We start from the raw sequence: 23,307 nt of genomic DNA on the forward strand, positions 1-23,307 counted from the left end.
CTCGGAACCGAAGTCACCTATCCCTGGAGGAATGGAGCATGAGGCCGAGTCTGAAAAACAAGAGAATGGGATATCGACGGACTACGCGCAGATCTTGGACGTCTCTCCTGTCGGTCTCTGATTCTCTTGCTCTAGATTATGCACTATGCTTACATGTATTATGTTCTCGCACGCACGTAGGACACTGCTTATGCCGCTATGCATTCCACTTCCTCAGCTGACACCTCCCAGCCTTCCTCTGTGAACGCGATGCAGCGAGGACTCGCCGCTGAGGTTCAGCCAGATGGTGTCGTCCCTTCCTCGTCACCTCAGCATGAACCAGACAGTCGACAACCTGATACTGAGTCCGACCAATCGCGACAGCCTGCTGCAGCTGAGGGAGTAAGCGTTAGCGATCACGTGCACGAGTGTAATGGGAGCGCCGAGAAAGGCAATTCGCGTACAGACGTAAGCGCGACGCGTCAGTGCAGCCATTACGACTCTACCACCCGCACCGCTCGCCAGTCGACCTTTCCCACCACACTCACGCGGACATACGATATGGCTGAGCAACGAAAACAGGAGAAGGACTTCACGAAGGAGGTTGACGAGCTACTCCCGGAGACGAAGTCTCTCGCCCAGGTGCGTGTTCCGCGGTGGTGTACGCGTACTGTGGTGACCGTGTCTGCGAAAGCCAGGCGGGCAAGCTGCAAGAAGCCCTGGACAAGTTGTTCGCATTTGAGAAGCAGACAAGAAACGTATGTGATCATCGAATATATGTGCCATGGTCCCTAACCTTTGTATAAAGGCTTCAGATGCAGCGTCCACCACCCGTCTCGTGAAGGAGATCTCACAATTGTGTTACGATGCCCGGAATTACGCTCTCCTGAATTCAAGCATCAACACGTTAAGCAAGAAGCATGGTCAGTTCAAAGCTTCTACGCAGGCAATGGTCGAACAGGCCATGGAATGGTTGGATGAACTTCGGACTCGGGAGGGCGATGAGAAGTGGCTGGAGTTGATCGAGACATTGCGCACAGTCACAGAGGGCAAGGTATGTTGCCCGTCACCCACTGCGTGTCTGCAGCCCTCACCAACAACGGACTAGATCTTCTTGGAGACACCACGAGCTCGGGTAACCCTCAAGCTTACACACTACTATGAGTCGCTTGCTCGCCCTACTGAGGACCCTGCGAAGCGAAGAGAGCATCTGCAGAAGGCAACCGACCTCATTAGCGACTTGCAGGTCGAGACATACTCTTCGATGGAGCGCCGAGAGAAGACCGAGTTCATCATGGAGCAAATGCGCGTGCTGATTGTCTTGGCGCAAGTGAAGGACGTAGAGGATGCTGCCTCGGAAAAGAAGGGCACGATGGGAGGTGGCGAGGCAGAATGGGTCAAGGTTCGCGTCGCCAGTAGGAAGATCAACGAGGGGTTTCTGAAGGAAGAGGCAAACGAGGTTCGTCATTATGAGGGGTTCAACGCTATCGTGCTCACCTACGTGAACAGGACCTCAAGATGAAGTACTACGAGATGATGATTCTCTATGCCCTCAAACACGATGCCTATCTCGACGTTGCAAAGTACTACCACACGGTCTGGGAGACGCCTTCCGTCAAGGCGGACGAGAAGATACGTGGTCAGGAGGTATGGCGTCCAACTCCTCCCTGGACTTCAACTCACACGCGTGCAGGCTCTCGAACACATCGCTTACTACATCGTGCTCGCCCCTCACGATAACGAGCAGTCTGACATGCTCCATCGCATCTTCCGGTACTCCGAAGTGGAGAAAATGCCATTGCACTAGTAGGTCTATCTGCTACGTTCAATGGCAACACAGCTGATTTGCTCCCAGCGAACTGCTCAAGAGCTTCACGACTCCGGAATTGATGAGATGGCCGGGTGTTGAAACCATGTACGGCCCACACCTTCGGCCTAACACCATCTTCAAGAGCGACAAGCTCTGGGATGACCTTCATACAAGGGTTATCGAGCACGTGAGTAGGACAAACTCCTTTCGTTCCGCCGAGTCTTACTCTGTCACCAGAATATCCGCATCGTCTCTCAATACTACACGCGCATTACCCTCACTCGCCTGACACAGCTGCTTGACCTTTCACAGGAGAAGGCTGAGGAGACGCTCTGCAGGCTAGTAGTGTCCGGCACCGTATGGGCCAAGATAGATCGACCGACAGGTACAGTGAACTTCCGGAAGGGCAAGAGCGCAGAGGACGTCATGAACGACTGGAGCTCCGACATGCAACGACTCTTGAGTCTTGTCGAGAAGACATGGATGGGTGTCAATGCCGCACAGGCAGCACAGTCAAGAGCGGTGAAGGCATAGGTGGCATCTTATATGTAGCGTACCCTGTTATGTCTCGTATCGCAATGGACCACTTACTGTTGTAATTGCACCAACCTGATGTGTTAAAGCGAAATGAACCACGACAGCCCATCGATCATTGTTCAGTGCATAAGTATGTGGTAGGACGGAGGAGTACGCATTATTTGCGTGCAGGTGCAAGACTTGGCAACACCCTGAAGCTGTCCCGTTTGCGTAACCGATTTTGCATAGCAATCTGCACTTGCTCATCTGGTGTCAACGCTGCCCCCGCCGGTGTAGCGACTGACGGTGCGATTTGCAGCGGAGCGTACGACGGCCGCACCCCCTCCTGCCACAGCCGCGTATACTCCTGCCCTTTCGTCCAGGGCGTGGGCGGCGAATCTCTCTCCACAATAGCCCTCCACTTCTTCCTTGCAATAGCCTCCTCGAGATGTTGTTTTTCGGTGTTTTCCCAAGTGTTCAATGCCTTGTCTTCCTTCTGGAAAGTGATCTCGGTTTGGGATGGCCCGAACTCTACACCGTGGTGCTTCGCCTCCAGGAGCGCGAACCGCCTCGCAAATTGCTGCTCCGAGCGTAAAGACCGGAACTGCGCTACGGCCATTGCGTACGCGGGCGAAATGGGCACGCCATGGTGCGTGTACAGATTGACAGCGAAGCGGACAGCACTGCGAGTCGGTGAGCGATGGCGGTACTAGCAATGTAGGGAGGCAGGTGCTTACTCCTCTGGGGTGGGATTGCGACCCCGCTGCCTAAGCCTGGTCCACTGCTCGCCCCGTATGGGGTGCTCATCCTCTATGGTCAACCCTTCAACGAGGGTCGTCGGCCTGAAAGCCTCGAAGGGATGGTCACTGAAGAACTGCCTCCGGATCTGGTCCTCAATGTACTGGATGCTTGACGGCCGGGCTGGAGGGCGGGCGGATGAGCGAGACTTCTGGGTGGTGGCAGAGCGGTGCTGGGGCAAGTCGAAGCTCGTCCGGGATGCAGTGTCTCTGGGCGGGACGGCGATAGGAGGGTGGTCAAGGACGGCCTGGAACCATGCTGGCTCCTTGGGGAAGTAGTTTTCGCGGAGGAGACGCGAGGCCGTCTTGTGGACCTGGGTCGCGATGCGTTTGGCCATCGACTTTTCACTGCGAGACCGCCACGGCGACCTTCGCGCCCGCTCCAGTGGATGCTCCAGCCACCGCACAAACACTCGCACACACTCCTGCGCGACGAGGCGCGTCGCGTCGCGTCCAGCGCGTCCCCTCTCGCCTTCGGGGCGTCCCTGGTCGCCGCCCCATCAGCGCAGGGCTGCACTTGCTGTTCAACTTTGTCTCACACCCCCTCGATATGGACGATCCAGGGACAGGTATGTGCATGCGCAAATCACAATGTAACTAGTTGATCGTGCCCGACTACGGTCACGACTAAACGACGTAGATCACTAGCTGGCAAAGAGTACAGTGCAGGTCGCATGAAATAGTGTGGCAGTAATGTAGGGCATCGTTGTGCACGCAGGTTTTGCGACAAGACGTCAGAAAGCCAATACATAATCTGAGTAGTGTCCTGAGTGGCCTGTTGTTTGGTCAGTGCCGGTCACATAACGCGACGTTGCGCTCACCTCTGAGGGCTGCAGAGCGAAGAGGGCCTATTTACTTCTCGGTGGTTCCGAGCAGCCGCAGCTTGGCCAGGAACATGTCCCGCCGCTAACTTCTGTGGTTGCGCAGCTCACGGTCTCCTGGTGGCACGGTCGTCAGAAGAGCGTCCGAAGAGCGAAGGGCCGTGCACCACTTACGGACATCGTTGTTGCCTCAATCGCCCAGATTGTATGGGGGGAAGGGTGGAAGGTGGTCTGCGCGGGCATTCGGCTGTTGAAGATCATGGCGAATGAGGAAGAGGAGCTTTCGCTTCAGGTGCGCTGAGATAAGTATGCCTTATGGAGGGGCAGGGGAGGTCTGGTTCGTCCGGGGAGAATCCCCTCTTTTAAGCTTGCATACGGTCGGTCGCTGTCGCTGTCAGCGCCATCTCGGGTTAGCCGTATCATATGCCGGACCGTCTATTTCGTCCTCTTGTTCACTCGTCCGAATTTATTCAATGGGTTTCACGACAGCTGACGCAGCCCTTCTCGCGCTCTTCTCACCAGGGCCATTCTCATGCTACGCATTGCTATCCAGTCAGCGAAGCCACACCTGCCGCCTAGCCACTTGGTAGAAGTCGAGGTCAAGGTCGACACCGTCCTCCCGTTGCTCTGGCCTTTACTCGAGCGCCGTTATAAATATACGGCCTCGTCACAGAACGCTGTACCACTGCGGAGAATGCACAGCGTCCCAGATCGCTGGCCGGCCTGGCGTCACGATCTAACCCACTTTGGGCATCTAATTGGAATCCGCGCACGACGATTGGTAGGCGTGAGGCGACGGTGAGCGGTGCCCTTCGAAATTCCCGGAGCTTCTTGACACTGATTGATCTTGTCGCGATCTCCCTGCGCTGTGGAACCTGTCTAAATCCGTGCAGTTTGCTTCGCCGCCATGGTACGCCTACTTGGCATTGCTATTCCAGTTTGTTTATCTCTCCGGTAATTCGGTTCTCCAGGTCTTTCGCCTCTGCCAGGCAAGAATGGCTCTACCTCATGTACACGCGCTGTACGAGCGGAACGGCGACCATATGGGCATGCGCACGACGAGCCTCGTTCGACTCCCTCCTGTCAATTTTGGGAGTCCTGGATTACGAACACCTGAGGTTCGGAACCTCGAACGTGGAGACTGCACCGTCGGTTTGGAGGTAAGTTTCCACCGCCAGAAGATTTCAATTGCTCCTCGGGCGGCGCGCGCGGATTTTGGTCTGGAAACGTTGTCCCCTCATTTGGTCAGACATATAATTGGGGCTGGCAGATCCGCTGTTAGAATCGTTCTAGTCGGCCCCGCACGTGTTACGAGCTTGACATGTTGCAGAGTTAAACCCAGCCAATAGCAAGAGCTGCTTTACATTTGACATGTACAGGAGCGCCACGCAGTATGTTTGATCAGTGTCGTGTCTGCGGTGTTGCGTGCAGAGCCCGAGGTGTGTATGGCTCTCACCCACACCGGAAATGACAGGATGGTCAGGTGAGTATGCTCTTCGTATTCCTCGGCATACGTATGTATGACTCAAGCATCGGTTCGCGAATAGAGTGACGAGGGCAACATTAAATGCTCACTCTTCCAACATAGCCTTCCTAATTGTGAGATACAATCTCCATGTAACGTCCGCGAAGTGTCCGCCAAAGGTGCTTGCGTCCCTGGAACACGTCTAGTGCAGAGTCAAACGTGTTACTCTGACCCCGACTAACGCCACGGCAGTTTCAGGCCACCTGATAGATCTTCCTCGAAATCAGTGTGCACACATTGGACCGGGCCATTTCCTCTGCGGAAACAACAGGCTCATTGACGCAGATACAATCATCGCCTGCATGTCACGAGTCAATGATCTGCGGTGCGTCTGTAGGTCAGAAGCGTCCCGGCGACGAGTCTGTTTACTGAGACACCGGGGCTTAGAGATGTCTGTGATCATACAGGGCGAAGTTGACGGACTCGGGCCCTTGCATCGAGACGGAATGCGATTGTCTAGGGCTTGGCGGGACCGGCCGGAATGCTGCATGACCGCAGTGTAAGTTTTCATTCTCCCGCGCCCTCTGAGACTCAATTGGCCTCGCTCCTACTCGCTCTCAGGTCGAACTGTGGAAGCGAGGGCACGAACCTCAGCATGCTGCTGCGTGGACAGCATGTCGTGTCGCCCTGCACTCCGAAGGCTTCCGGTTTCGTAATCTATCCTTTCTCAATCGCTCGTACGTAGGGCGTCATCTTTCAGCTTCCGTTCTGACTACTTTGCGTGACGTAGTTACACACCGTCCAACGATCGGACTAGGTGGGTTGCATCCACTGCCGCAGTGGTCCGGAACCGGCTCTCACTGATACACGGGCACAAGTCTTCGATAACAGCCTTCCCCCTGATGTCAGACGGGCATCGTACGTCATGTCAAACCGGTCCCTGGTGCAATGTGCTCTGTGGTAGCGGAGAACGGATGGTGTGCACTCGGTCCTCGAGGCTTGCATGGCCGTCCTCCGAACTCCAAGGGGGTCGGCTCGGTTGTCTGATTAGATCAAGCCGGGAAGGCCTAAATCTGATAAGATATCGGTTGATGTGATATCGAAAGAGCACTCGGATGGACTTGTTCGGTGGAGATGCAGGGTGGCCTCCAGACCGCCGCTAGCGAGGCGCATGCGCCTGCAGGCAGCTGAGCGGCCTCCTGATGATAGTGATAAGTCACGCCGAGGGACGAAGGGCGTATGTATAAAAGATAGCACCGGTCGTCAGATAACCTCAGTCTTCGACTACCACTCGACTCCCCACCTCACTCGTCTCACCCACCAACTCTCTCTAACGATGTCTGTGAGTAGCGATGACACACTTCCTTGTGCAGTGGGGATTGACATGGTCGACAGGACACCGTGAAGTGCGCTACCACTGAGAAGAACGGCGGTGCCTGCGCTTGGCCGTCGTGCGGCTGCGCCGAGCCGCCCAAGAGCAAGTAAGCTCGCCTCTGCGACACCGCTGCCTACATGGTGAGCATCCATTGCCTCGACGAGGGCCCCCCTCTGACGATCCTCTACTAGAACGCCGCACTGCCTCGCTCTTGGTCGACGACGGGGCTGTAACATTCTCAGGGTTGGGTGTGTATGTTGAGACCGGAGCATGTAACACTGGAGGAGCCGCGTGTATCGATAACTGTATAACAACACGACTCTTCCCGCCATGGATGTGCCGTTTGTGTGAAGGATCCATGCACGTTGTCCGAGCGTCACCAGGTGCGCACTGTGACTAGCAGAGCTAGCGGTAAGGCCGATGACTGTTGTTCGTGAACGCGCTGTAGACGGAGATTGGAGAGAGATGGATCCGGACTCGTTCAGAAATTACATTTATGGACATTTTGTGGGGGGAGCGCTCATCAGGCGCGCGATCTCGGAGGCAAATACCCACGTGCGGGGCTCTCTCGTACAAGCCCCAGTGGTCGCGCGTACTTACACGAGCTCAGTAGCGCGGCTGTTCACCTCAACATCGACCCTCTGACCACAGGGCGCGGCCATCAGCTGGGGTGCATCTGCTATACACGAAAGCTTAAGAAGTGAGTCATCTCGGTCAATTGCATGCGCCGCAGTAACGCTGCAGCGGCCAGGCCTCCCCAAATAACGCCTGTTCTTTGTGCCTTCGCACGGGAGCTTGCTCTGTCCCACCATCCATCGGCCAGCATCCCTCCTCGCAAACCCTCACGATGGCCCTCAACGCCTTTGTTGTACGGCACCCCTCCGTATGGTTAGGAGCCGCACCAGTCATTGGCTTAGCAGCCTTGTCTACGACACCACCCCTTATCCCTCTGACCGTACTTCTATCCGTGTTACATCTACACGTCCATACTATCTTACCGAGAGGATATCTCATCTCTCATGGCGGGACGCAAGTAGTTCTCTTGTCGCTCGCCGCAAGCTTAGCCCATCTCGGAGCATCGCTGGACGCGCTGTCCACACGCGCTGTGTCCATTCTCTTGCTCGCCGCCCTCAGCGCGCTAACGAGCCTCGTCTCGCTGGCGACTATCGTCCTCTCGTACTACGCAAACAGAGCTGTGAGTACACCGTGGTCGAAGCTCACGCTGTTCCCCGCGGTATGGGCGACCGTCTGGGGTACCATCGCATACATCAGCCCCGTCGGCCGCCTCATCACCTGGAGCCCCTCCGTCGGACTGGGCCCGTACGAGTGGATCCGCCCGATCCTCGGGCAGTGGGGCATCGACTGGATCGTGGCCGCCTGGGCTGTTGTCTGCGCAGAGACCATCGGCAACTGGTTGGTCGGACCAGCTGGGGATGATCTCGACGCAACACCGGAGCAGGAGCAGATCGTCTCGTTTGCGGCGGACGACGTCCCGGACCTCACTGGCACCTCAGCTGCACCCGCACCGAGGGAGACACCCATGTCGGCTAGGGCACGGGCGAGGTCCGTGTTGGCCGTGCTGCTGGTTGCGCTCGCGATGCCGCCGCTGCTCATGTCACCCCTCCCTGATACGTCTCTGTCTGCGAACACGACCCCACTCACTGTGGGGTGTGTCCTCCCCTTCCCGCACCGAAACGGCGAAAGCACCCAGGCGCCCACGCTGGACGACTACATCAATGAATTGGACCAGATCCGTTCAACTGGTGACATATTCCTCTGGCCGGAGAGCGCAGTCAGGTTTGAGACGGAGAAAGATAAGCGAGAGGCTTTCGCCAGGATCAGGAAGGTCGCTGGAGGTAAGAAGCTCGTCGGCGTGAGCTACGAAGAGTACGTCCTCCCCGACCGATCCAAGGGCGAACATGGCCCAGGCATCAGGCAGAACTCGTTTGCACTGCTGAGGTTCGAGTCGAAGGAGCCAGTGTTAAATTACACGAAACGCATGCTCGTGCCTGGTACGTCTTCTACCCCTCCCGCTCACGATCGTCGTTCATCTAAGCGGAACTTTCGCAGTCGCAGAATCGTTCTCCCTGACTCCCTCGTCAGAGCCTCCGAGCATCTACACGTGGGACATGCCGGCGCACAGCGACTGGTCAAAGACAGGCTGGGGCCCCGACGGGACACGGCCCATCTCCGTTACGGCATCCATCTGCCTCGACTTCTCGTCCGCCGCATCCTTCGGCGCGCTCGACACGCGCCCCGCGCTCGTCTTCGCGCCTGCGCGCACCTGGCACGTCGGCGTCGGCGTCGCCATGTGGGAGCAGGCACGCGCGCGCGCGGAGGAGCTCGGGACGACGGTCCTCTGGTGCGACGGAGGCGAGGGCGGCGTGAGCGGCGTCGCGGGGAGGGGCATGCAGGAGTACATGCAGGTCGGCCAGGGATCGTGGCTCAGGAGAATTGGTACACCGTATCCGTACGACGAGCGGCGCACGATGTTCGCTGCGGGCGGCGCGTACGTCGCTCTCGCGGCCGTGTGGGGTGTTACTGGTATTGGGGCGGTTTTGGAGGTTGGGTTGGTGGCCTTTGGAGGGAAGGCGGGTGCCTTGATCAGGCTCATCAAGAAGAGGCGTGCTCAGCGGGCGGCGGACGAGGCACCTCTCCTCGGATGAAGAACAGACCCTGACAAGTCCCGCCATCATGATCAGTCAAGTACGCAGGTCTTCGTATGCTTCGTTTGCTCTCGGATAGTTTTTCTGCTTTCGTGATTTGCATTGCTCAGATTGAACGCGCGTGTATAGGGCCCAGGATGTGCGTGTTCGTGTACTATACACAAGAGGTTGCAGGTGTGCCTCACCCGGTCTAGACTCGCGTCGCAGACTCGTCGTTGTACTCGCGAATTGCATCCTTCTACTTCTGCTACGAAACGCAAGGGGGCGTCCACAACATCCCAAGGCCGGGCACCAAACTGCTTCCTAATGCGTTCCGCACGGTATGCACGAGAGGTATAATATACGACTGAACAGAGAAGACTTGAGCGCAGTTATCCACGTTACTGCCGTAACGTGCACTCCGTGTGTAGTCCAGGCTGCCCCGCATACTGCATGCGAAACCCGTCTGAAAATGGAGAGGACTCCGCAAACTCAATAACGCGTCAAGATCGCTGGTGTCTCCGGTGCCCTTACCCAACTGGGGAGAACTTTGCTGCGTAAATCGTCATTGAGTCGAGTTACCGATGTCTGCGAGAATCATGAAACTGAAACTGTATACTCCTCGCGGTCTCAATGAGGATGCGCAGCTTGCAGCCGCATCATGTCGGTGCCAGAGACGGAGATGGACAATACAGCAGACTGAGGATTGTCCTGAGAAGAATGAGAATGGACAGCGAGAGGGCTGTCTGTTTGCCTGTGCTCGCGCTGGCGTTGAGCAAAGGGACGGCGGCCAAACAACGGACAATGCAGCGGTGGTAGGCGCCGGGTAGCCGGAAGCGGAAATGCAGCGGCCTCGAGGCAGTCAAATTCGCGGAGACCTTGGTCTGTCCGCGTCGTACGTGAAGAGGCTCGAGGACCAGGTAAGTGCCTACTCTCGCCCGTCTGTCTCGCCGGCCTCGGACCCCTCTCTGCACGCGAAGACTGGAATATCTGTGGGTGCCGAAGCCAGCCCTCCTGCACGCGCCCCTCACGCTGATTGTCTCTCGTCTACTTAGCCTCACCCGACCACCTCTCCCGCTGCATCCACGCTTGGAGGCCCTGTGAGTCACCATGCATTCATCCAGCCCTCGCACCCCCTCGCGCCTCGCACCCATCCTCCCCGGCACCCTCCGTGCCTCCGCGAAGCTCATCGCGAGCTCATCGAGCACCGCGCTGACGCCCTTTACAGGTCACCGACGCCCCCCGCCGCCCGCCCGAGCCTTACCTTCTCTCCCAGAGGAGCCCCTCACTCGACCAGCGTCGTGGTCGGACGAATTTGAGCAGATCTCGTACGACGAATTCCGCCGTACCCTTCTCCTCGCCGATCCGTCCTACGCATTCTCCACCACCGGTGAGTGCCCGCTTATGTGCGCTCCGCGCGTGCACCGGGCTTCTCTGACGAGCTTGAACAGACTACCAAGCTCAGTCTTCTATCCTCTCTCGGTCCCGAGACAGGCTTAGAAAACTTTCGAGACTATCGCTCAAGCGGCCCCGGAGACCGTCTAGCCCTTCGCCAGCGTCCAGTCCAAGTCAATCTCACCACTCACTCCAGGCAGAGCGCCCCGCGTTTGTGTCGGCATCACCGCCGCCTTCAGTCTCTCCGACATCCCGTGCGAGGTCATCCACTGACACCGCGCCGGTAGAGGATACTTCATCCGCCTTCTACGACGAAGACCCCTTCCGCAAGGTCGAGTCCCCTTCTGAGTCAGAATTCCCTGAACTACGCTCCTCGTTGCAAGCAGTCATCGAGTGCTCCGAACCCAGTTACCCCAGTTACCATTCGCAACGTGACGCACGTTCCTCTTCTTCCACCACCCTTGTCTCCGACCAGACCAGCATCCGTTCGATTAGGCCTCTAAAGCGTCTAAAGAGTCTTTCGAAGCTCAGCTTATTCGGCTCCCGAAAGTCTACAACTAGCGAACAAGAGCCTGCCCTTCCCGAGCCCCTACCATCTCGTCCTGTCGTCGCCGAAGTAGTCACAGACTATATTCCGGAGCTCTCATTTGAGCACTTCGACTGTGAACCCATCTTTGAGGAAGACGAGGAGGAATCACCAGCTCCGCCTGCTGTACCGCCCAAGGAGCCTCAATCTCCTCTTCAGACTGTTCAGCAATTGGATCCTGCTCTCTCCAAGTACATCTCCCACCTTCAGGTATATCGCTACGAGCGCGTCGATCCTCGAGATCTAACTGCGTCTTCGCGAACCTCGACTATCATCGGTTATTCACCGGCCGCATCACCTCTACCTCCTCCATCGCCTTCCTGGCTCTCGCGTAACGTCAAGGACCTCGAGTTCTACTCGGACAGAGAAACTTCGTTACAAGCACCTCGATCACCTGACCCTATCCCCATCCCACCCCCGTCACCTCGCCCGCTGCCCATCCTTCCGCGATCATTCCTTCCCATTCGCTCTAGGACTAGCCTTGCTGAGTCTCAGGTAAGCTTGCCCGGGTCGTCTCCCCCTATTCCAACAACTCACCGATCGAGCATTCAGTCGTGTGCTGACCATCCGGACGTACCAGAAAGCCCGCGTTCCACTTCGTCCTCCGTCACGCTCTTCGTCGCTTCGAACGCTGCATCGCCAGTCCGATCATCCTTCTACCCCCGTTCGCGTCCTCCATCGGCCGTCACCAATCGTCTCTCTGTGATCTACAACCGCCAATCCCTCACCGACACCGGAAATTCGCGCTTCCTTCTCACATATAGCTCCCTTGGCCCCGGTACCGCACATTCGCAGGTGAGCTGTTCTTAGCTCACGACACGCGTGTGATAATACTGAGCTAGTCATGTTTGGTCTTGCATCAGCGATCCTCTCTCATCGTCCTCTTCCCCAACCCCTCGCCAGGACCCCAGACACACCTTTCCCTTCCGGACTCCGAGCCGCTTTACTCTGGTACGCCACCACGCATCGTGTCCTCCTCGTGTATGTGCTGAGCGCGGGGGCCACTCTCTTTCGTTCACAGACCACGCCTCCGCCAGCCTTCCAGAAAGCTCTGACGCCCGTCTTTCTCGGACCTTACATCCAGCTGCTCCTGCTTCGAAGCCCCCGAAGCCTTCGCTCCGTATCCTTATCCCAAACCAGCCAGCCTCGCAGGAACCTGCACCCGACCAGATTCCCTTCCCCGCATACCTACTAGCTGCCATCCGCGACCCGAGCATCATGTCTGCAATGGCCGCAACTTACGACAAGCCCAACGACACTGTCGACTGGGGCGAGGACTACGACTACAACGGCTATGAGTGGTTCAAGGACCCCCCGCCACGGCCTGAGGTACGTGTGCCTTTGTGTCATTATGGCTGCCGTGCTGGTGTCCTGTGGCTGATCAGATGCCCTTCTAGCCTGCGCCGCCGCAGCCGATGCCTGCGATGCCCGACCAGGCGGCCATGCATCAGAACGCGATGTTTGATTTTGCGCTCAAGAGCGCACCCAATGTCCTCTACGCGAGGTACAAGCAGTACGGCCAGGTCAGTAATGCCTGCTTCCCTCCGCGCACCGCGGGATCGGACGGTCCGCTGACTGCCGCGTCGCTCCACAGCTCGGCGTCCTCGCATGGAGCTCCGAGTTCAGCGAGATGATCGACGCATTGAAGGTCCTCGGCTTCGAGGGCAACATGTTCGTCGCGACCCGCACGCAGGCTCTCCGGACGTGCGAGGAGATCGTCAAGCTCCTCAAGACGAACATCAAGGTCGACATGCAGATCATCATCCTCTATCTCTGCAACCAGGTCGTGCGCCTGCGGCGGTTCCTCGATGGCGACCACCAGTGGAATGATTACCCCGAAACGACTTTCCCTATTGACCCATATAAGCATGGCGCGGAGTAGCCGCGTTCTGGACCTGCGTTTCTCCTTGAGCCGTCTGTCTGGTTGTGTGTTTATCTCGGTCTGTATGTGGGCCCGGGTGTGTTCTTCTCTTTCAATGTCTTGTCATGAATCTGCACCATCTGTAACTATATTACTGCTACATACAAGTCTCCTTTCGATACCTCGCAATGTCGCTCGTCATGTCTGTCTAGGTTCATTAACGGTACTTAAGGCGCAAGGCCTGCAATTCAATTCAATGCGAACGCTAACGCGGCAACGTAACATCGCTTTATCGTGACTAACTACGAACTGACCAGGACATGCATGTAGAATCCAGAGTGAGATACAGCACTTGCCAAACCCTTCTTCTATCTCTCAGAAGTGTTCCGATTACAAGCAGGAATAATTGGCCAAGTTAGCTACCGGAGGACGGGGTGAACCAGAAGTGAGAAAGCGAGAAAATGAGTGCATAGGATGCGGTCAAAGGATTGAAGTCTATTAGGAGTGTCCGTGAAATATATGGATGCAGCGTCAGGGATATGAATGCGGGAGATGGTATCAGGAGGTGAATCAGTATCGTGTCGGCACCCCAGCGTACTGCGCGTTCGCGGTCCCGAGCGGGCCCACGAGCGAGGGCGGCAGCGGGGCAGCCTGGAAGGGCGAGATGCGCGGCGGGTCCGGGAGCGGGTTGCCGATGTAATTGCGCGTGAGGGAGGGAGGGTCGTTCCGCTGGTCGTTGATGGAGAATGGCACACGTTCAGAGAAGGAGCGCGAAACCTGGCGCCGCCTGGCCGGTCCAGATGCGTTCTGGGAGGCGGGGACGGGGGAGGGCACGTAGACGGGGGGAATGGTATGGCTACCCTGGTACGGGCCGATCGTGAAGTACGTGTGGTTGGAGCCGTGCGGGGGCGCATTAGGAGAGGGAAGCGTCGTGGCGCGGTGCAGGTGCAGGTCGCTCGTGCTGGGGATCGCACCGGCCATCTGCATGTCGGCGCTGACGACGGTCGATGTGCGCGAGCCGTCGCCGATGGTCGGCGGCGTAGACACAATGGGGGTGCCGTCGTGAGCATACGACACGCTGTTGGCCTTCCAGAGCCTGTCCTTCTCCCAGGCATCCTTGGCCTTGAGGACCATGGGATCGAACTGGAGGTCGGACGCCGGGCGGGCACCGGCAGAGAGAGCCCGTTCGTGGCGGTAGGGGTGGTTCGGAACCGAGGTAGCCTTGGCGCTGTAGCTAGCCTCAGCATCGCTCTCCCTATGCCTGGAGGACGAACGGCGCTCCTTGCGTGAAGAAATGGTGCCATGCGGGCGACGCTCAGTATCCACACTCGGCGTGCGCGTCGACCTGCTCGAGGAGGCGGTCATCGGCTCCGCAGCGGGGCGCTGCTCGTTGATAGAGCGCTGCCGCCGATGCTGGTGACTCTCGCTTTCCTCTCGGATGGAGTTCTCGACCTCCTTGGACCCGCTCCGCTCCTTCCTCCGGCTCTTGCGCGTGCCCTCATCAGCCTGCGACTGAACCACCTCCCACTGCTCTCCCATGGCCGAGAACACCTCACCCGAGGCACGAGAAGTGCCCGATGGGCTACGCACCAGCGTGTACGTCTCCGTCTCCCTCCGTTTCGTCTGGCTCGACGACTTGTGGTGGCCCTCCTTCTTGGGCGACCCATCACGAGGCTTGGGCGACAGCTCAACAGGAGACGACGACACGGGGACTTGCGTCGCCTTCGCGGATGGGAAGATCACCATGGGCCTCACATGGGGAGTCCCGGGGTTCGCAACGATCGAGGCACGGACGAGCGCAGGGTCATCTGGAGAAGTCACCGAAGAAGGTGCGTACGCAGTCAAGTTGGTGCTGGAGTATGAAAAGTTCGTCTCCTGCGTCTGGGTGCGTGGCGAAGACATGAAGGCTGTGGACGGCTCTGTCCGCTCCGATACCAGAGAAAGCGCCCTCTCTGTCCGGGGCGTGGGAGGTAACGAGTGGTCCAAATTCAGCGCGGAGGCTAGCGTCTGCTTAGACATCTCCGGGAGGGGCTGCGACGGAGAGTACGCAGGGCCCTGTGGGGGAGAGGCTGGCTCCAGAGACGCCGTCGAGATCGTCGGGATTGTGGGGGGCGACGCGGGGGTCTCGTTGATCGTGGCAGATGAGGACATCGCAGGGAAGTCAGTGCCCTCCGTGCGGTCATCCATCTCCGAGACATCTGCGTCTGCCTTGGAAGACGACTCGGTCTCCGCAGCCGACTGCTCAGACGGTGCATCAGCAACCAGCTCAACAGGTGAAGCCCCCACCGAGCTCTCAGGCTCATCCGGATTGATGACGGTGAGCTTGCTTGGCACAGGCTCTTCATCATCAGCAGAGTCCAAGACCGACACACGGTTGTCCGCACTCGATTGCGTACGGTCCACAGATGAAGGGTCGACGTCTAGTGATGGCGGGGGTACGCGCCTCGAGAGCTCGCCGCTGCGGGTGCTATTGGCTGCCGTCTCACTAGACTCGGCATTAGCGCCATCAAGGGAGGGATCACCGCCGGTACCGTTTGCGTTCGCTGGGTCGGGCTTACGCATGACACTGAACCGTCGTGCAAGGCGTCCCATGAAGCTAGTGTGCTTCTCCTTCTTGCCAGACGCCATGTCTGCGCTGAGCAAGGCGGAGGGTGACGGTGGCGGCGGGCCGGCCGTCGACCTGCGACGGAGCACCTTCTGTCGTTGCACGCTCTCCGCAGTAAGGGGCGACAGAGGCTCATGCGGCGCGGACGCATGCTTGGGATGAAAGTTGTCTTGGCTCTGGGACCCGAACAAGCCACTGAAGGGTTTGCGCCGTTTGCTGAGGCGACGAGGCAGATCTGCGCCCATCGGTTCCGACATGTGCAGGTGCACGGCAGATGTCGACTGGGACAGTGGAGAGGGTGTCACACTCTTGTGACGATTCCCAGTCATGGTGAGGCTCCTCCGACGATCCTAGCGCCACGTAAATGAAGGCCCAGAAACGGGAGCATACACTGACGTACCTCTGGGTCGGGCGACGCATCGCGGTTCAATCCACCGATATCGTAGGGCGAGTCGTGGTGCCACTGCTGACCCCACGGGTCGGTGCCGTCGAGCGCGTCGACATTATCGGTCTGCGAGATCTTACGCGTCCTGACGCGACCAATGGGATCGACGATGCGCAGCTGGGATGAGTTGGGCGTCGGCAGAGGCGACGCGGAAGGCGTGCGCAAGCGTGTCGACTCCTGGGAACGTTCCGCAGCGGTAGGTATGGGAGGGAAAGAGGTAGAAAACTGGGACGAGTCCTTCTCCGGAGGGGGCAAGAGGTGGACGTTCTGGTACCAACGGGGGCCTGCCGTGTTGTGCATGGGGTATCGCGACCGGAATGAGATGAGCGAGGCAACGTTCCAAGCCTCGGTGTCGGTCTTGAACCATGGTGGGAGCTCGGCGAGGGGATCGGGAATAAGGGAATTGGGAGGAAGGTGGGAAAAGAGACGGTTGTAAAAGTGTTGGTCGTCGCTGTGGGAGGAGGAGGAGGAGGACTCCTTATCCTTGCCACTCGTGCTGCTGCGGGACTCGGAGGGCGTGAGGGAGGGCTTCTCGGAGAGGGAGGGGTTGGAAGGGTCCGCGTTCTTGGGGGGAGCCTTGCGCGACAAAGGGCCTTTCCCTCCATTGGCCTTTGCCTGCGACTTTGCGCGACCCAGGATTCTCGCGCCTACGCCCATGGTGCTGGAGGGAGGACGGGCAGACGAGTTGGACGGAGGTGGTGGAGGAGAGTGTGGATGAGGTTGCCGAGCGCGAGCCTGTGAGGAAGTGAGCGCGCCGGCTAAAAGGAAGCGAAACGTGATGGGCCGGGATGATACGACTTGCCTCTTGTACATGCCATCGCATGGCAAGCGAGAACTAGTGCGCAGGCGATATGCTATCGTTGTGCGACGGTGGGCAGCGAATGTGCATTCGAACAAAGAACAGGCGGGCCAACGGCTGCCAACGGGCGACTCAGGACTTGGTCTCAAGCTCCTCGTCTTCTGCCGTCCAACCTCCTCCTCCCAAGCCCCGCCACCGCGTGCTCGCGGTCCCCGGGGGCCCCAGAAATTTGCCCGCCCACAGCCTGCCACAACCGCGACTCGCTCAACGTCGCGCTCCTCTGCCCACCATGTCTCTCCGCGTCCTCATCGTCGGCAGCGGCGGACGCGAGCACGCCCTCGCTTGGCGGCTCGCACGCTCGCCCCTCGTCGATCACGTCTTTGTCTGCCCTGGCAACGGCGGAACTGCGCACGAGCTTAAGTCCACCAACGTCGATATCTCGGCAACAGACTTCCCCGCCCTGGTCAGCCTCGCGGTCGCCAACAACGTAAGCTATCACTCGTTCTACTGCGCACAGTATCCCCGTTAACACCCTGCAATACAAGGTCTCGCTCGTCCTCCCCGGCCCCGAACAGCCTCTCGTCGATGGCATCGAGGAGCCATTCCGCAAAGGTAACAGTCTAGCTACCACATGTGTGCCAATATGAAGCGTGTTGCGATCAGTCGGCATCCCCGTCTTTGGTCCGTCCGCCCTGGCCGCCCGCATGGAGGGCTCAAAGGCATTCTCAAAGGACTTCATGGCGCGGCATAAGATCCCCACCGCCCAATTCAAGGTCTTCAAGGCGGAAGAGGTCGAGCAAGCCATCGAATATGTCAAGACGTGCGGCTTCAAGACCGTCCTCAAGGCCAGCGGGCTGGCTGCAGGCAAGGGCGTCCTCATCCCGGAGACCGTCGACGACGCAATCGCTGGCCTACGCGAGATGCTGGTCGATCATGTGTTCGGAGCAGCAGGTCTGCGCCCCGCCCGATGTGTACATTATACCGCGAGAAATAATATTTGTGTTGCATCTCAGGCAGCGAAGTTGTCGTTGAGGAATTGCTCACGGGCCCCGAGGTCTCTGTGCTCGCGTTCGCGGATGGATACACGATCGTGCCCCTCCCAGCCGCGCAGGACCACAAACGCATCGGTGAGGGCGACACGGGGCCAAATACGGGTGGTATGGGCGCGTACGCACCTGCTCCGGTTGCGACACCTGCGGTCATGGATCAAATAATGAAAGAAGTCCTGCAGCCTACCATCTCGGGGATGCGCAAGGAGGGTGCGTGTCCCGGTCCCGATGAACACCCGACCCTCTCTGAGACGCGCACACGCTAGGCTTCCCTTTCGTCGGCATGCTGTTCACGGGCCTCATGCTGACACCCTCCGGGCCCAAGGTGCTCGAGTACAATGTGCGCTTTGGTGATCCCGAGACCGAGGCGTTGATGCTACTCCTGAGTGACGACACCGACCTCGCCGCTGTCCTGCTTGTAAGGTCACTTGCTCAGGTCCCTGGGCGCTGATACTGAATGCAGCGTCCGTAGGCCTGTGCTGAGCGTCGTCTCGACTCCGTGCAGGTAAACACGCGACCGGGCTTCAGTGTCTCCGTCATCCTCGCCTCCGCAGGCTATCCCGGAAGCTATGCCAAGGGCAAGCAAATTACTGTTGGGGACTTGCCCTCAGGTACATACTCACGCACCACAGGCGGATTGACACTCACTGTGCACAGGTGTTGTGGCTTTCCACGCCGGTACGAGCCAAAAAGGCGATCAAGTCGTCACATCGGGTGGTCGAGTCATGGCGGTAACAGCATACGCGCCAACGCTGCGCGAGGCGCTCGACCTGGCGTACGCAGGTGTCGAAAAAGTCTCGTTTGAAGGCAAGGCTTACAGACGGGACATCGCACACCGGTATGTGTCACGGCACAGCACGTCACCCACAATCGCCTACTGATACTGCGGTCTGCTCCCGCGTTCCCCCTTTACTATTAGTGCACTCACGGCCGAGGCAAATAAGCCGGGCCTGACGTACGCACAGGCGGGCGTCTCGGTCGACGCGGGCAACTCGCTCGTAGACGCGATCAAGCCACTCGTCCGCTCGACGCGCCGTGCGGGCGCGGATGCGGAGATTGGCGGCTTCGGGGGCGTGTTCGACCTGAAGGCGGTGGGCTACACCGACCCCGTGCTCGTCAGTGGCACAGATGGCGTTGGGACCAAGCTGCGCGTGGCGATGGACGCTGGTATCCACGACACCGTTGGTGGGTCGCATCTGTCACGTCCATGTCCACGTCAGCTCATGTTAAGGTAGGAATTGACCTGGTTGCGATGTCGGTGAACGACCTGCTCGTACAGGGCGCAGAGCCTTTGTATTTCTTGGATTACTACGCGTGTAGCAAACTCGACGTACCTGTCGCAACTCAGGTCATCAAGGGTGTTGCTGAAGGCTGCCGGCAAGCAGCATGCGCTCTCATCGGGGGAGAGACTGCAGAGATGCCCGGGATGTATCATGATGGTCTGTCAATTCCTCACTCGTTCCCAAAGACAGCTCTGAATGAGTACTCTGTAGGGGATTATGATCTCGCCGGCTTTGCAGTCGGGGCGGTTGAGCGGCATCTAATCCTTCCCCAGCCTAACATCGTTGCGGGCGACGTGCTCCTCGGTATCCCGTCCTCAGGCCTGCACTCCAATGGCTTCTCCCTCGTCCGCAAGGTCATCGCGCTGTCCGGACTCACCTACGCAAGCCCTTGTCCTTGGGACGCACAAACCACGCTCGGGCGTGCGCTCCTCGAGCCCACCCGCATCTACGTCAAATCCCTCCTCCGCGCCGCGCAGGCGGGCCTGATCAAAGGCATGTCGCACATCACCGGCGGCGGCTTTATCGAGAACGTCCCCCGCGTGCTGCCCAAGGGCCTAGGATGCCATATCGATGCATCATCGTGGGAGCTCCCACCCGTCTTCCGCTTCCTCATGCAGCACGGCGGCGTCGCGCCGCTCGAGATGGCGCGCACGTTCAACAACGGCATCGGTATGGTGCTCATCGTCGACGCGAAGAATGTCGACGAGGTGATTCGGCTGCTGCGCGAGGCGGGAGAGCCCGACGTGTATAAGATCGGCGCGGTGACCGCCGCGAGCGGGGTACACATGCAAAATCTGGATGCGTGGAAGGTGTAGCTCTAGGTGCGAGATTAATCCGACAACAGAGTATTACATGCAGCTGACGGCATGGTACAGTTACAGTAGACCTGCAGCTGTATCGATGGATTAAAAGTAATGTAGTAACAGACATCGCAGGCGTGCCGCTACGGCATAAGTTATCGCGAATGTAACGTATACGTGATAGAAGCAGCGACTGAATGAAGAAGTGAATGAAAGCAAGTGGTTTTGCAATAGTGGATGAATCGCAATATGGCTTGGCCGGAAGCGAGCGAATTTTGAGTTGTAACACAACAGCGAAGACAACAGCGGAGATGAAGGATAATAACCAAGATGAAGCAGAGAGCACAGAGAGGACATGGAGTCTAGGGAGGCAGAGACTATGCAGGATCCGTGAGGAAGCTATGTATGCTCGATGGACGGAGTGGAGGGTCCGATATAATATGCTGACAGCGACGGAGGGTCCTCACTATAGACATGACGAGTGCGCGAAAGAGGATACAGGATACAGCAGCAGAGAGCCCGGGATGCGCGGGGAACATATGAGTAGTCGTGAGGGAATGAAGGGCGTAGGGCACGGAAGGCGTGATCACCGGACAAGCATTGTCCGTTTTAGGCCGTGACGGCGACTTCTTTGGCAGCGTCTGGTGCGGCGGTGGCGGCAGCAGCGAACGAGACAGGTAGCTTGCTGACAGGGAGCTCCGGTTGGGTACCGTTGATTTCAGGCTTCCCGTCCTAGAACGAGCAGCTATTAGGCACACCTTAGCCATAGATGCGCAATACAACACACCTTTGAGCTTGGGCGGGTAGCAACCTGTTCAGGCGTGGTGCCACGAGCAGAGGCCGGGCCCTCCTTGCGAGGTGGTGGCGCCTGGAGGACCTGAGCAGCAGTCGGTCCAACCCACCCATTGCCATTCGGTCCATGCAACGCGGGGCTGCGCAAAGGAGGGGTAGTGCTCGTGAGGACGGGGAACTCGTCGGCGTTGGGCACACGCTGAGGCTTCGACGGCATAGACCTCTTTTCCGGACGTACACCGTTAGGGACGTGGTTCGGGCGGTAGCCCGGAGGACCTCTCCTGCTGCCGGGATCGCTGGACTGCGATCGGCTCGAAGTCGCCGTCGCCGTCGTTCCATTCGTGCTGCTTCGCGCATGATTCAGCTGACCATCAGCCTGCTGCTGATGCTGTGAGAACATGAGCATTGCGGATACGTGTTTGAGAGTGTATACGTACGTCCTGAACCGTCATCGCAGAGAATTTGTCTTCAAGCGAGCCGAAACCATTGACGGGAGCAGACGGACGCGGACGGTGACCGCCACGTCCTCCGAAATGAGGGGGATGGTGCGCAGGATGGTACGGAAGTTGGTTTTCCGGCATGATGTGGGGGAATCGACAATCATCCCTGCAAGAAAAATTTCAGACGTGGGAACGCGAACCTCCTCATGAACTGACTTACCCATTCCTGCACCTTCCGACAGGGAAGAAGAGACACGGAGGCTTCCTGCCTGGCCCGCCGAAAGAGGGTCTACGTGCACTTCCCCGACGATGGTGGGACATGCCATCCCTGTGCATGGGGCCAGGCCCAGGGCCATAGCCATCCGCCTGCGGAAGAGCTGACAGAGACGTTGGTAAATTGACATTACCAACAATAACATCATTAGGAAGCGTACCCTGAGGCGCATATGGTCCAGCTTCACGAGACGCGGGGTAAGCCGGTACAGCGCCTTGTCCTGTCGGCGACATCGGTGGGTACATACCGTGTGGCTGCTGGGGAGACTGCGGGCCACCGTTGAGAGGCGGCAGAGGAGGAATGGAGATCGGAATAGGTACCTGACCGGGATGACCGTACGTGGGCGACATGGGAGGCACGCCGTAGGGCATCGGTGGAGGTACACCGTTCGGGCTGAAGGGAGCCTGCACCGGAGACATGACCTCCGAAGCTGACCTTGAGTGGGTCATAGGCGGGGGAGCAGGGTGGCCGCCTGGTGGCGGAGACATTACGTTCATTGGTGCACCATTAGGCGAAGTGGGGAACGAGGGTGGTGGCACCGCGTAATACGTTGGCGGTGGGTACGGCGAAGGCGCCATGGGATCGTAGGGAGCGGGATATTGCGCTGGAGGGGGTAGCGGGCCCTGCAAATAAGGAGCCTGCGGGTGGGCAAAAATGCAAGAAGATCCGTAGCGGCACGCAGGATAATACCGGCAAGGTATCATGCGAGCCACTTCGGGCGGAGGCAGGTTGCCCATACCGCCTGGGTTCTGGTCCGAAGACACAGGCGGAGGTGGGTAGTAGGCAACGGAGCCATCGGGCATCATGGGGGCGCCGACGGGGATGCCAGGGTAGTAGTAGGCACCGGGCGGAGGGGGGTAGTAGCCTTTGCTAGGATCCATGTTGGGGTCGTGCGAGTAGTTTGGCTGTGGTGCGACTCCGTTGGCATTTACCTTGTTCTTTGCAGCCTCAAGCAGCTCCAAGATGGTCGCGTCCGTGTACGACTCTGGGAGGCCTTCGGCGGAAGCGTTCGTGGGGTCCGCGCCTGAACACCAGGCGTTAGGGGATTAGTGAGGACAGGTGGGTACAAGAGTTGCACCTCATTAAACTATACGCACCTTTGTCCAAGAGCGCTTTGACAACCTCGACGTGACCATTCTTGACTGCTTCAATGAGAGGCGTCACACCGTTTTGATCTGGCAGGCGAAACGTGTCAATGGAGGGCGAATCCGGGCTGCACACTGCACGCTAAAAACTCGCAGCATACACGCGGACGGATCTGCGCACCTTGAGTCTCAATCTCCGCAGACGATGACTCCTTGAGAAGCTCGTTAACATTTTCGAGGTTGCCCTCAGAACAAGCCTTCCAGAGAGCAGAGACCATGGATGCGGGCGCGGGGGACGGGGCGGAGGAGCCTTGAGGGATTGGTGAGGCCAAGGAGGGAAACAGCGCGGAGAAAGACGCGAACCTGACGGGCTGGCGGTGAGGAGCAGATGAATACGCGAAGGACAGCCGGGACGCGGGCCACAGCGCTGGCCACCCGAATTTACACTTCGCCCAAGAAAAAAAATCGGAACGCGTTACGTAATC

At 58.5% G+C, this 23,307-nt stretch overlaps 9 protein-coding genes across 9 annotated transcripts; 6 read left to right on the top strand and 3 right to left on the bottom strand.

Moving 5' to 3' along the window:
* Positions 1-540: 540 nt before the first annotated feature.
* Positions 541-2,323, top strand: C8Q71DRAFT_706770 (PCI-domain-containing protein; the record flags this gene model as incomplete). The annotated part of the gene is made up of 8 exons (XM_047920521.1): positions 541-621; positions 678-737; positions 788-1,033; positions 1,088-1,438; positions 1,489-1,626; positions 1,673-1,785; positions 1,835-1,976; positions 2,027-2,323. 8 exons carry the CDS (start codon positions 541-543, stop codon positions 2,321-2,323), a joined length of 1,428 nt encoding a protein of 475 aa, XP_047779159.1.
* A 112-nt stretch (positions 2,324-2,435) lies between these two features.
* C8Q71DRAFT_580472 (mitochondrial ribosomal protein S25-domain-containing protein) lies at positions 2,436-3,564 on the bottom strand. Its single transcript, XM_047919492.1, has 2 exons — positions 3,043-3,564; positions 2,436-2,988 (listed from the first exon to the last, which is right to left on the bottom strand). The coding sequence occupies exons 1-2, from the start codon at positions 3,438-3,440 to the stop codon at positions 2,484-2,486; spliced, it is 903 nt and encodes a 300-aa protein (XP_047779160.1). The 5' UTR covers positions 3,441-3,564; the 3' UTR covers positions 2,436-2,483.
* A 525-nt stretch (positions 3,565-4,089) lies between these two features.
* Positions 4,090-5,295, top strand: C8Q71DRAFT_580701 (uncharacterized protein). The gene is made up of 4 exons (XM_047919493.1): positions 4,090-4,215; positions 4,446-4,721; positions 4,817-4,833; positions 4,895-5,295. The coding sequence occupies exons 1-4, from the start codon at positions 4,190-4,192 to the stop codon at positions 5,038-5,040; spliced, it is 465 nt and encodes a 154-aa protein (XP_047779161.1). The 5' UTR covers positions 4,090-4,189; the 3' UTR covers positions 5,041-5,295.
* A 1,994-nt stretch (positions 5,296-7,289) lies between these two features.
* Positions 7,290-9,689, top strand: C8Q71DRAFT_580456 (uncharacterized protein). The gene is made up of 3 exons (XM_047919491.1): positions 7,290-7,463; positions 7,515-8,775; positions 8,834-9,689. Exons 2-3 carry the CDS (start codon positions 7,611-7,613, stop codon positions 9,427-9,429), a joined length of 1,761 nt encoding a protein of 586 aa, XP_047779162.1. The 5' UTR covers positions 7,290-7,463; positions 7,515-7,610; the 3' UTR covers positions 9,430-9,689.
* Positions 9,690-10,280: 591 nt separating this feature from the next.
* C8Q71DRAFT_581169 (uncharacterized protein) lies at positions 10,281-12,228 on the top strand. Its single transcript, XM_047919496.1, has 4 exons — positions 10,281-10,400; positions 10,464-10,798; positions 10,860-11,884; positions 11,970-12,228. The coding sequence occupies exons 2-4, from the start codon at positions 10,519-10,521 to the stop codon at positions 12,093-12,095; spliced, it is 1,431 nt and encodes a 476-aa protein (XP_047779163.1). The 5' UTR covers positions 10,281-10,400; positions 10,464-10,518; the 3' UTR covers positions 12,096-12,228.
* Positions 12,229-12,420: 192 nt separating this feature from the next.
* C8Q71DRAFT_581042 (uncharacterized protein) lies at positions 12,421-13,546 on the top strand. Its single transcript, XM_047919494.1, has 3 exons — positions 12,421-12,718; positions 12,787-12,912; positions 12,963-13,546. The coding sequence occupies exons 1-3, from the start codon at positions 12,608-12,610 to the stop codon at positions 13,269-13,271; spliced, it is 546 nt and encodes a 181-aa protein (XP_047779164.1). The 5' UTR covers positions 12,421-12,607; the 3' UTR covers positions 13,272-13,546.
* A 274-nt stretch (positions 13,547-13,820) lies between these two features.
* Positions 13,821-16,957, bottom strand: C8Q71DRAFT_707353 (uncharacterized protein; the record flags this gene model as incomplete). The annotated part of the gene is made up of 2 exons (XM_047920557.1): positions 13,821-16,205; positions 16,256-16,957. The coding sequence occupies 2 exons, from the start codon at positions 16,955-16,957 to the stop codon at positions 13,821-13,823; spliced, it is 3,087 nt and encodes a 1,028-aa protein (XP_047779165.1).
* Positions 16,958-17,340: 383 nt separating this feature from the next.
* Positions 17,341-20,246, top strand: C8Q71DRAFT_822158 (aminoimidazole ribonucleotide synthetase; the record flags this gene model as incomplete). Its single annotated transcript, XM_047926210.1, has 10 exons — positions 17,341-17,586; positions 17,645-17,711; positions 17,763-18,050; positions 18,113-18,358; positions 18,415-18,566; positions 18,621-18,759; positions 18,806-18,986; positions 19,068-19,333; positions 19,384-19,587; positions 19,642-20,246. The coding sequence occupies exons 1-10, from the start codon at positions 17,389-17,391 to the stop codon at positions 20,244-20,246; spliced, it is 2,346 nt and encodes a 781-aa protein (XP_047779166.1). The 5' UTR covers positions 17,341-17,388.
* Positions 20,247-20,714: 468 nt separating this feature from the next.
* C8Q71DRAFT_581073 (uncharacterized protein) lies at positions 20,715-23,271 on the bottom strand. Its single transcript, XM_047919495.1, has 8 exons — positions 23,186-23,271; positions 23,004-23,132; positions 22,835-22,912; positions 21,898-22,761; positions 21,684-21,840; positions 21,461-21,629; positions 21,019-21,405; positions 20,715-20,963 (listed from the first exon to the last, which is right to left on the bottom strand). Exons 2-8 carry the CDS (start codon positions 23,098-23,100, stop codon positions 20,841-20,843), a joined length of 1,875 nt encoding a protein of 624 aa, XP_047779167.1. The 5' UTR covers positions 23,101-23,132; positions 23,186-23,271; the 3' UTR covers positions 20,715-20,840.
* Between the last annotated feature and the right edge of the window lie 36 nt (positions 23,272-23,307).

The sequence above is a fragment of the Rhodofomes roseus genome (assembly GCF_022264815.1).
Source record: "Rhodofomes roseus strain CIRM-BRFM 1785 chromosome Unknown C8Q71scaffold_9, whole genome shotgun sequence".
Lineage (NCBI taxonomy): Eukaryota > Fungi > Basidiomycota > Agaricomycetes > Polyporales > Fomitopsidaceae > Rhodofomes > Rhodofomes roseus.

Excerpts from the sequence above, each read along its gene's own strand:
- C8Q71DRAFT_581073 (XM_047919495.1), bottom strand. The coding sequence starts at position 23,100 with ATGGTCTCTGCTCTCTGGAAGGCTTGTTCTGAGGGCAACCTCGAAAAT. Across the intron at positions 21,841-21,897 it reads TGGACCATATGCGCCTCAGG|CTCTTCCGCAGGCGGATGGC; the intron begins GTACGCTTCCTA and ends CGTCTCTGTCAG. Across the intron at positions 21,630-21,683 it reads GTCGGAAGGTGCAGGAATGG|GGATGATTGTCGATTCCCCC; the intron begins GTAAGTCAGTTC and ends TTTTTCTTGCAG.
- C8Q71DRAFT_581042 (XM_047919494.1), top strand. The coding sequence starts at position 12,608 with ATGTCTGCAATGGCCGCAACTTACGACAAGCCCAACGACACTGTCGAC. Across the intron at positions 12,719-12,786 it reads ACCCCCCGCCACGGCCTGAG|CCTGCGCCGCCGCAGCCGAT; the intron begins GTACGTGTGCCT and ends ATGCCCTTCTAG. Across the intron at positions 12,913-12,962 it reads GGTACAAGCAGTACGGCCAG|GACTGCCGCGTCGCTCCACA; the intron begins GTCAGTAATGCC and ends GGACGGTCCGCT.
- C8Q71DRAFT_581169 (XM_047919496.1), top strand. The coding sequence starts at position 10,519 with ATGCATTCATCCAGCCCTCGCACCCCCTCGCGCCTCGCACCCATCCTC. Across the intron at positions 10,799-10,859 it reads CTACGCATTCTCCACCACCG|ACTACCAAGCTCAGTCTTCT; the intron begins GTGAGTGCCCGC and ends GAGCTTGAACAG. Across the intron at positions 11,885-11,969 it reads CTAGCCTTGCTGAGTCTCAG|AAAGCCCGCGTTCCACTTCG; the intron begins GTAAGCTTGCCC and ends CGGACGTACCAG.
- C8Q71DRAFT_580472 (XM_047919492.1), bottom strand. The coding sequence starts at position 3,440 with ATGGCCAAACGCATCGCGACCCAGGTCCACAAGACGGCCTCGCGTCTC. Across the intron at positions 2,989-3,042 it reads CGCAATCCCACCCCAGAGGA|TGCTGTCCGCTTCGCTGTCA; the intron begins GTAAGCACCTGC and ends ACCGACTCGCAG.
- C8Q71DRAFT_580456 (XM_047919491.1), top strand. The coding sequence starts at position 7,611 with ATGGCCCTCAACGCCTTTGTTGTACGGCACCCCTCCGTATGGTTAGGA. Across the intron at positions 8,776-8,833 it reads GAAACGCATGCTCGTGCCTG|TCGCAGAATCGTTCTCCCTG; the intron begins GTACGTCTTCTA and ends GAACTTTCGCAG.
- C8Q71DRAFT_580701 (XM_047919493.1), top strand. The coding sequence starts at position 4,190 with ATGAGGAAGAGGAGCTTTCGCTTCAG. Across the intron at positions 4,216-4,445 it reads AAGAGGAGCTTTCGCTTCAG|GGCCATTCTCATGCTACGCA; the intron begins GTGCGCTGAGAT and ends TCTTCTCACCAG.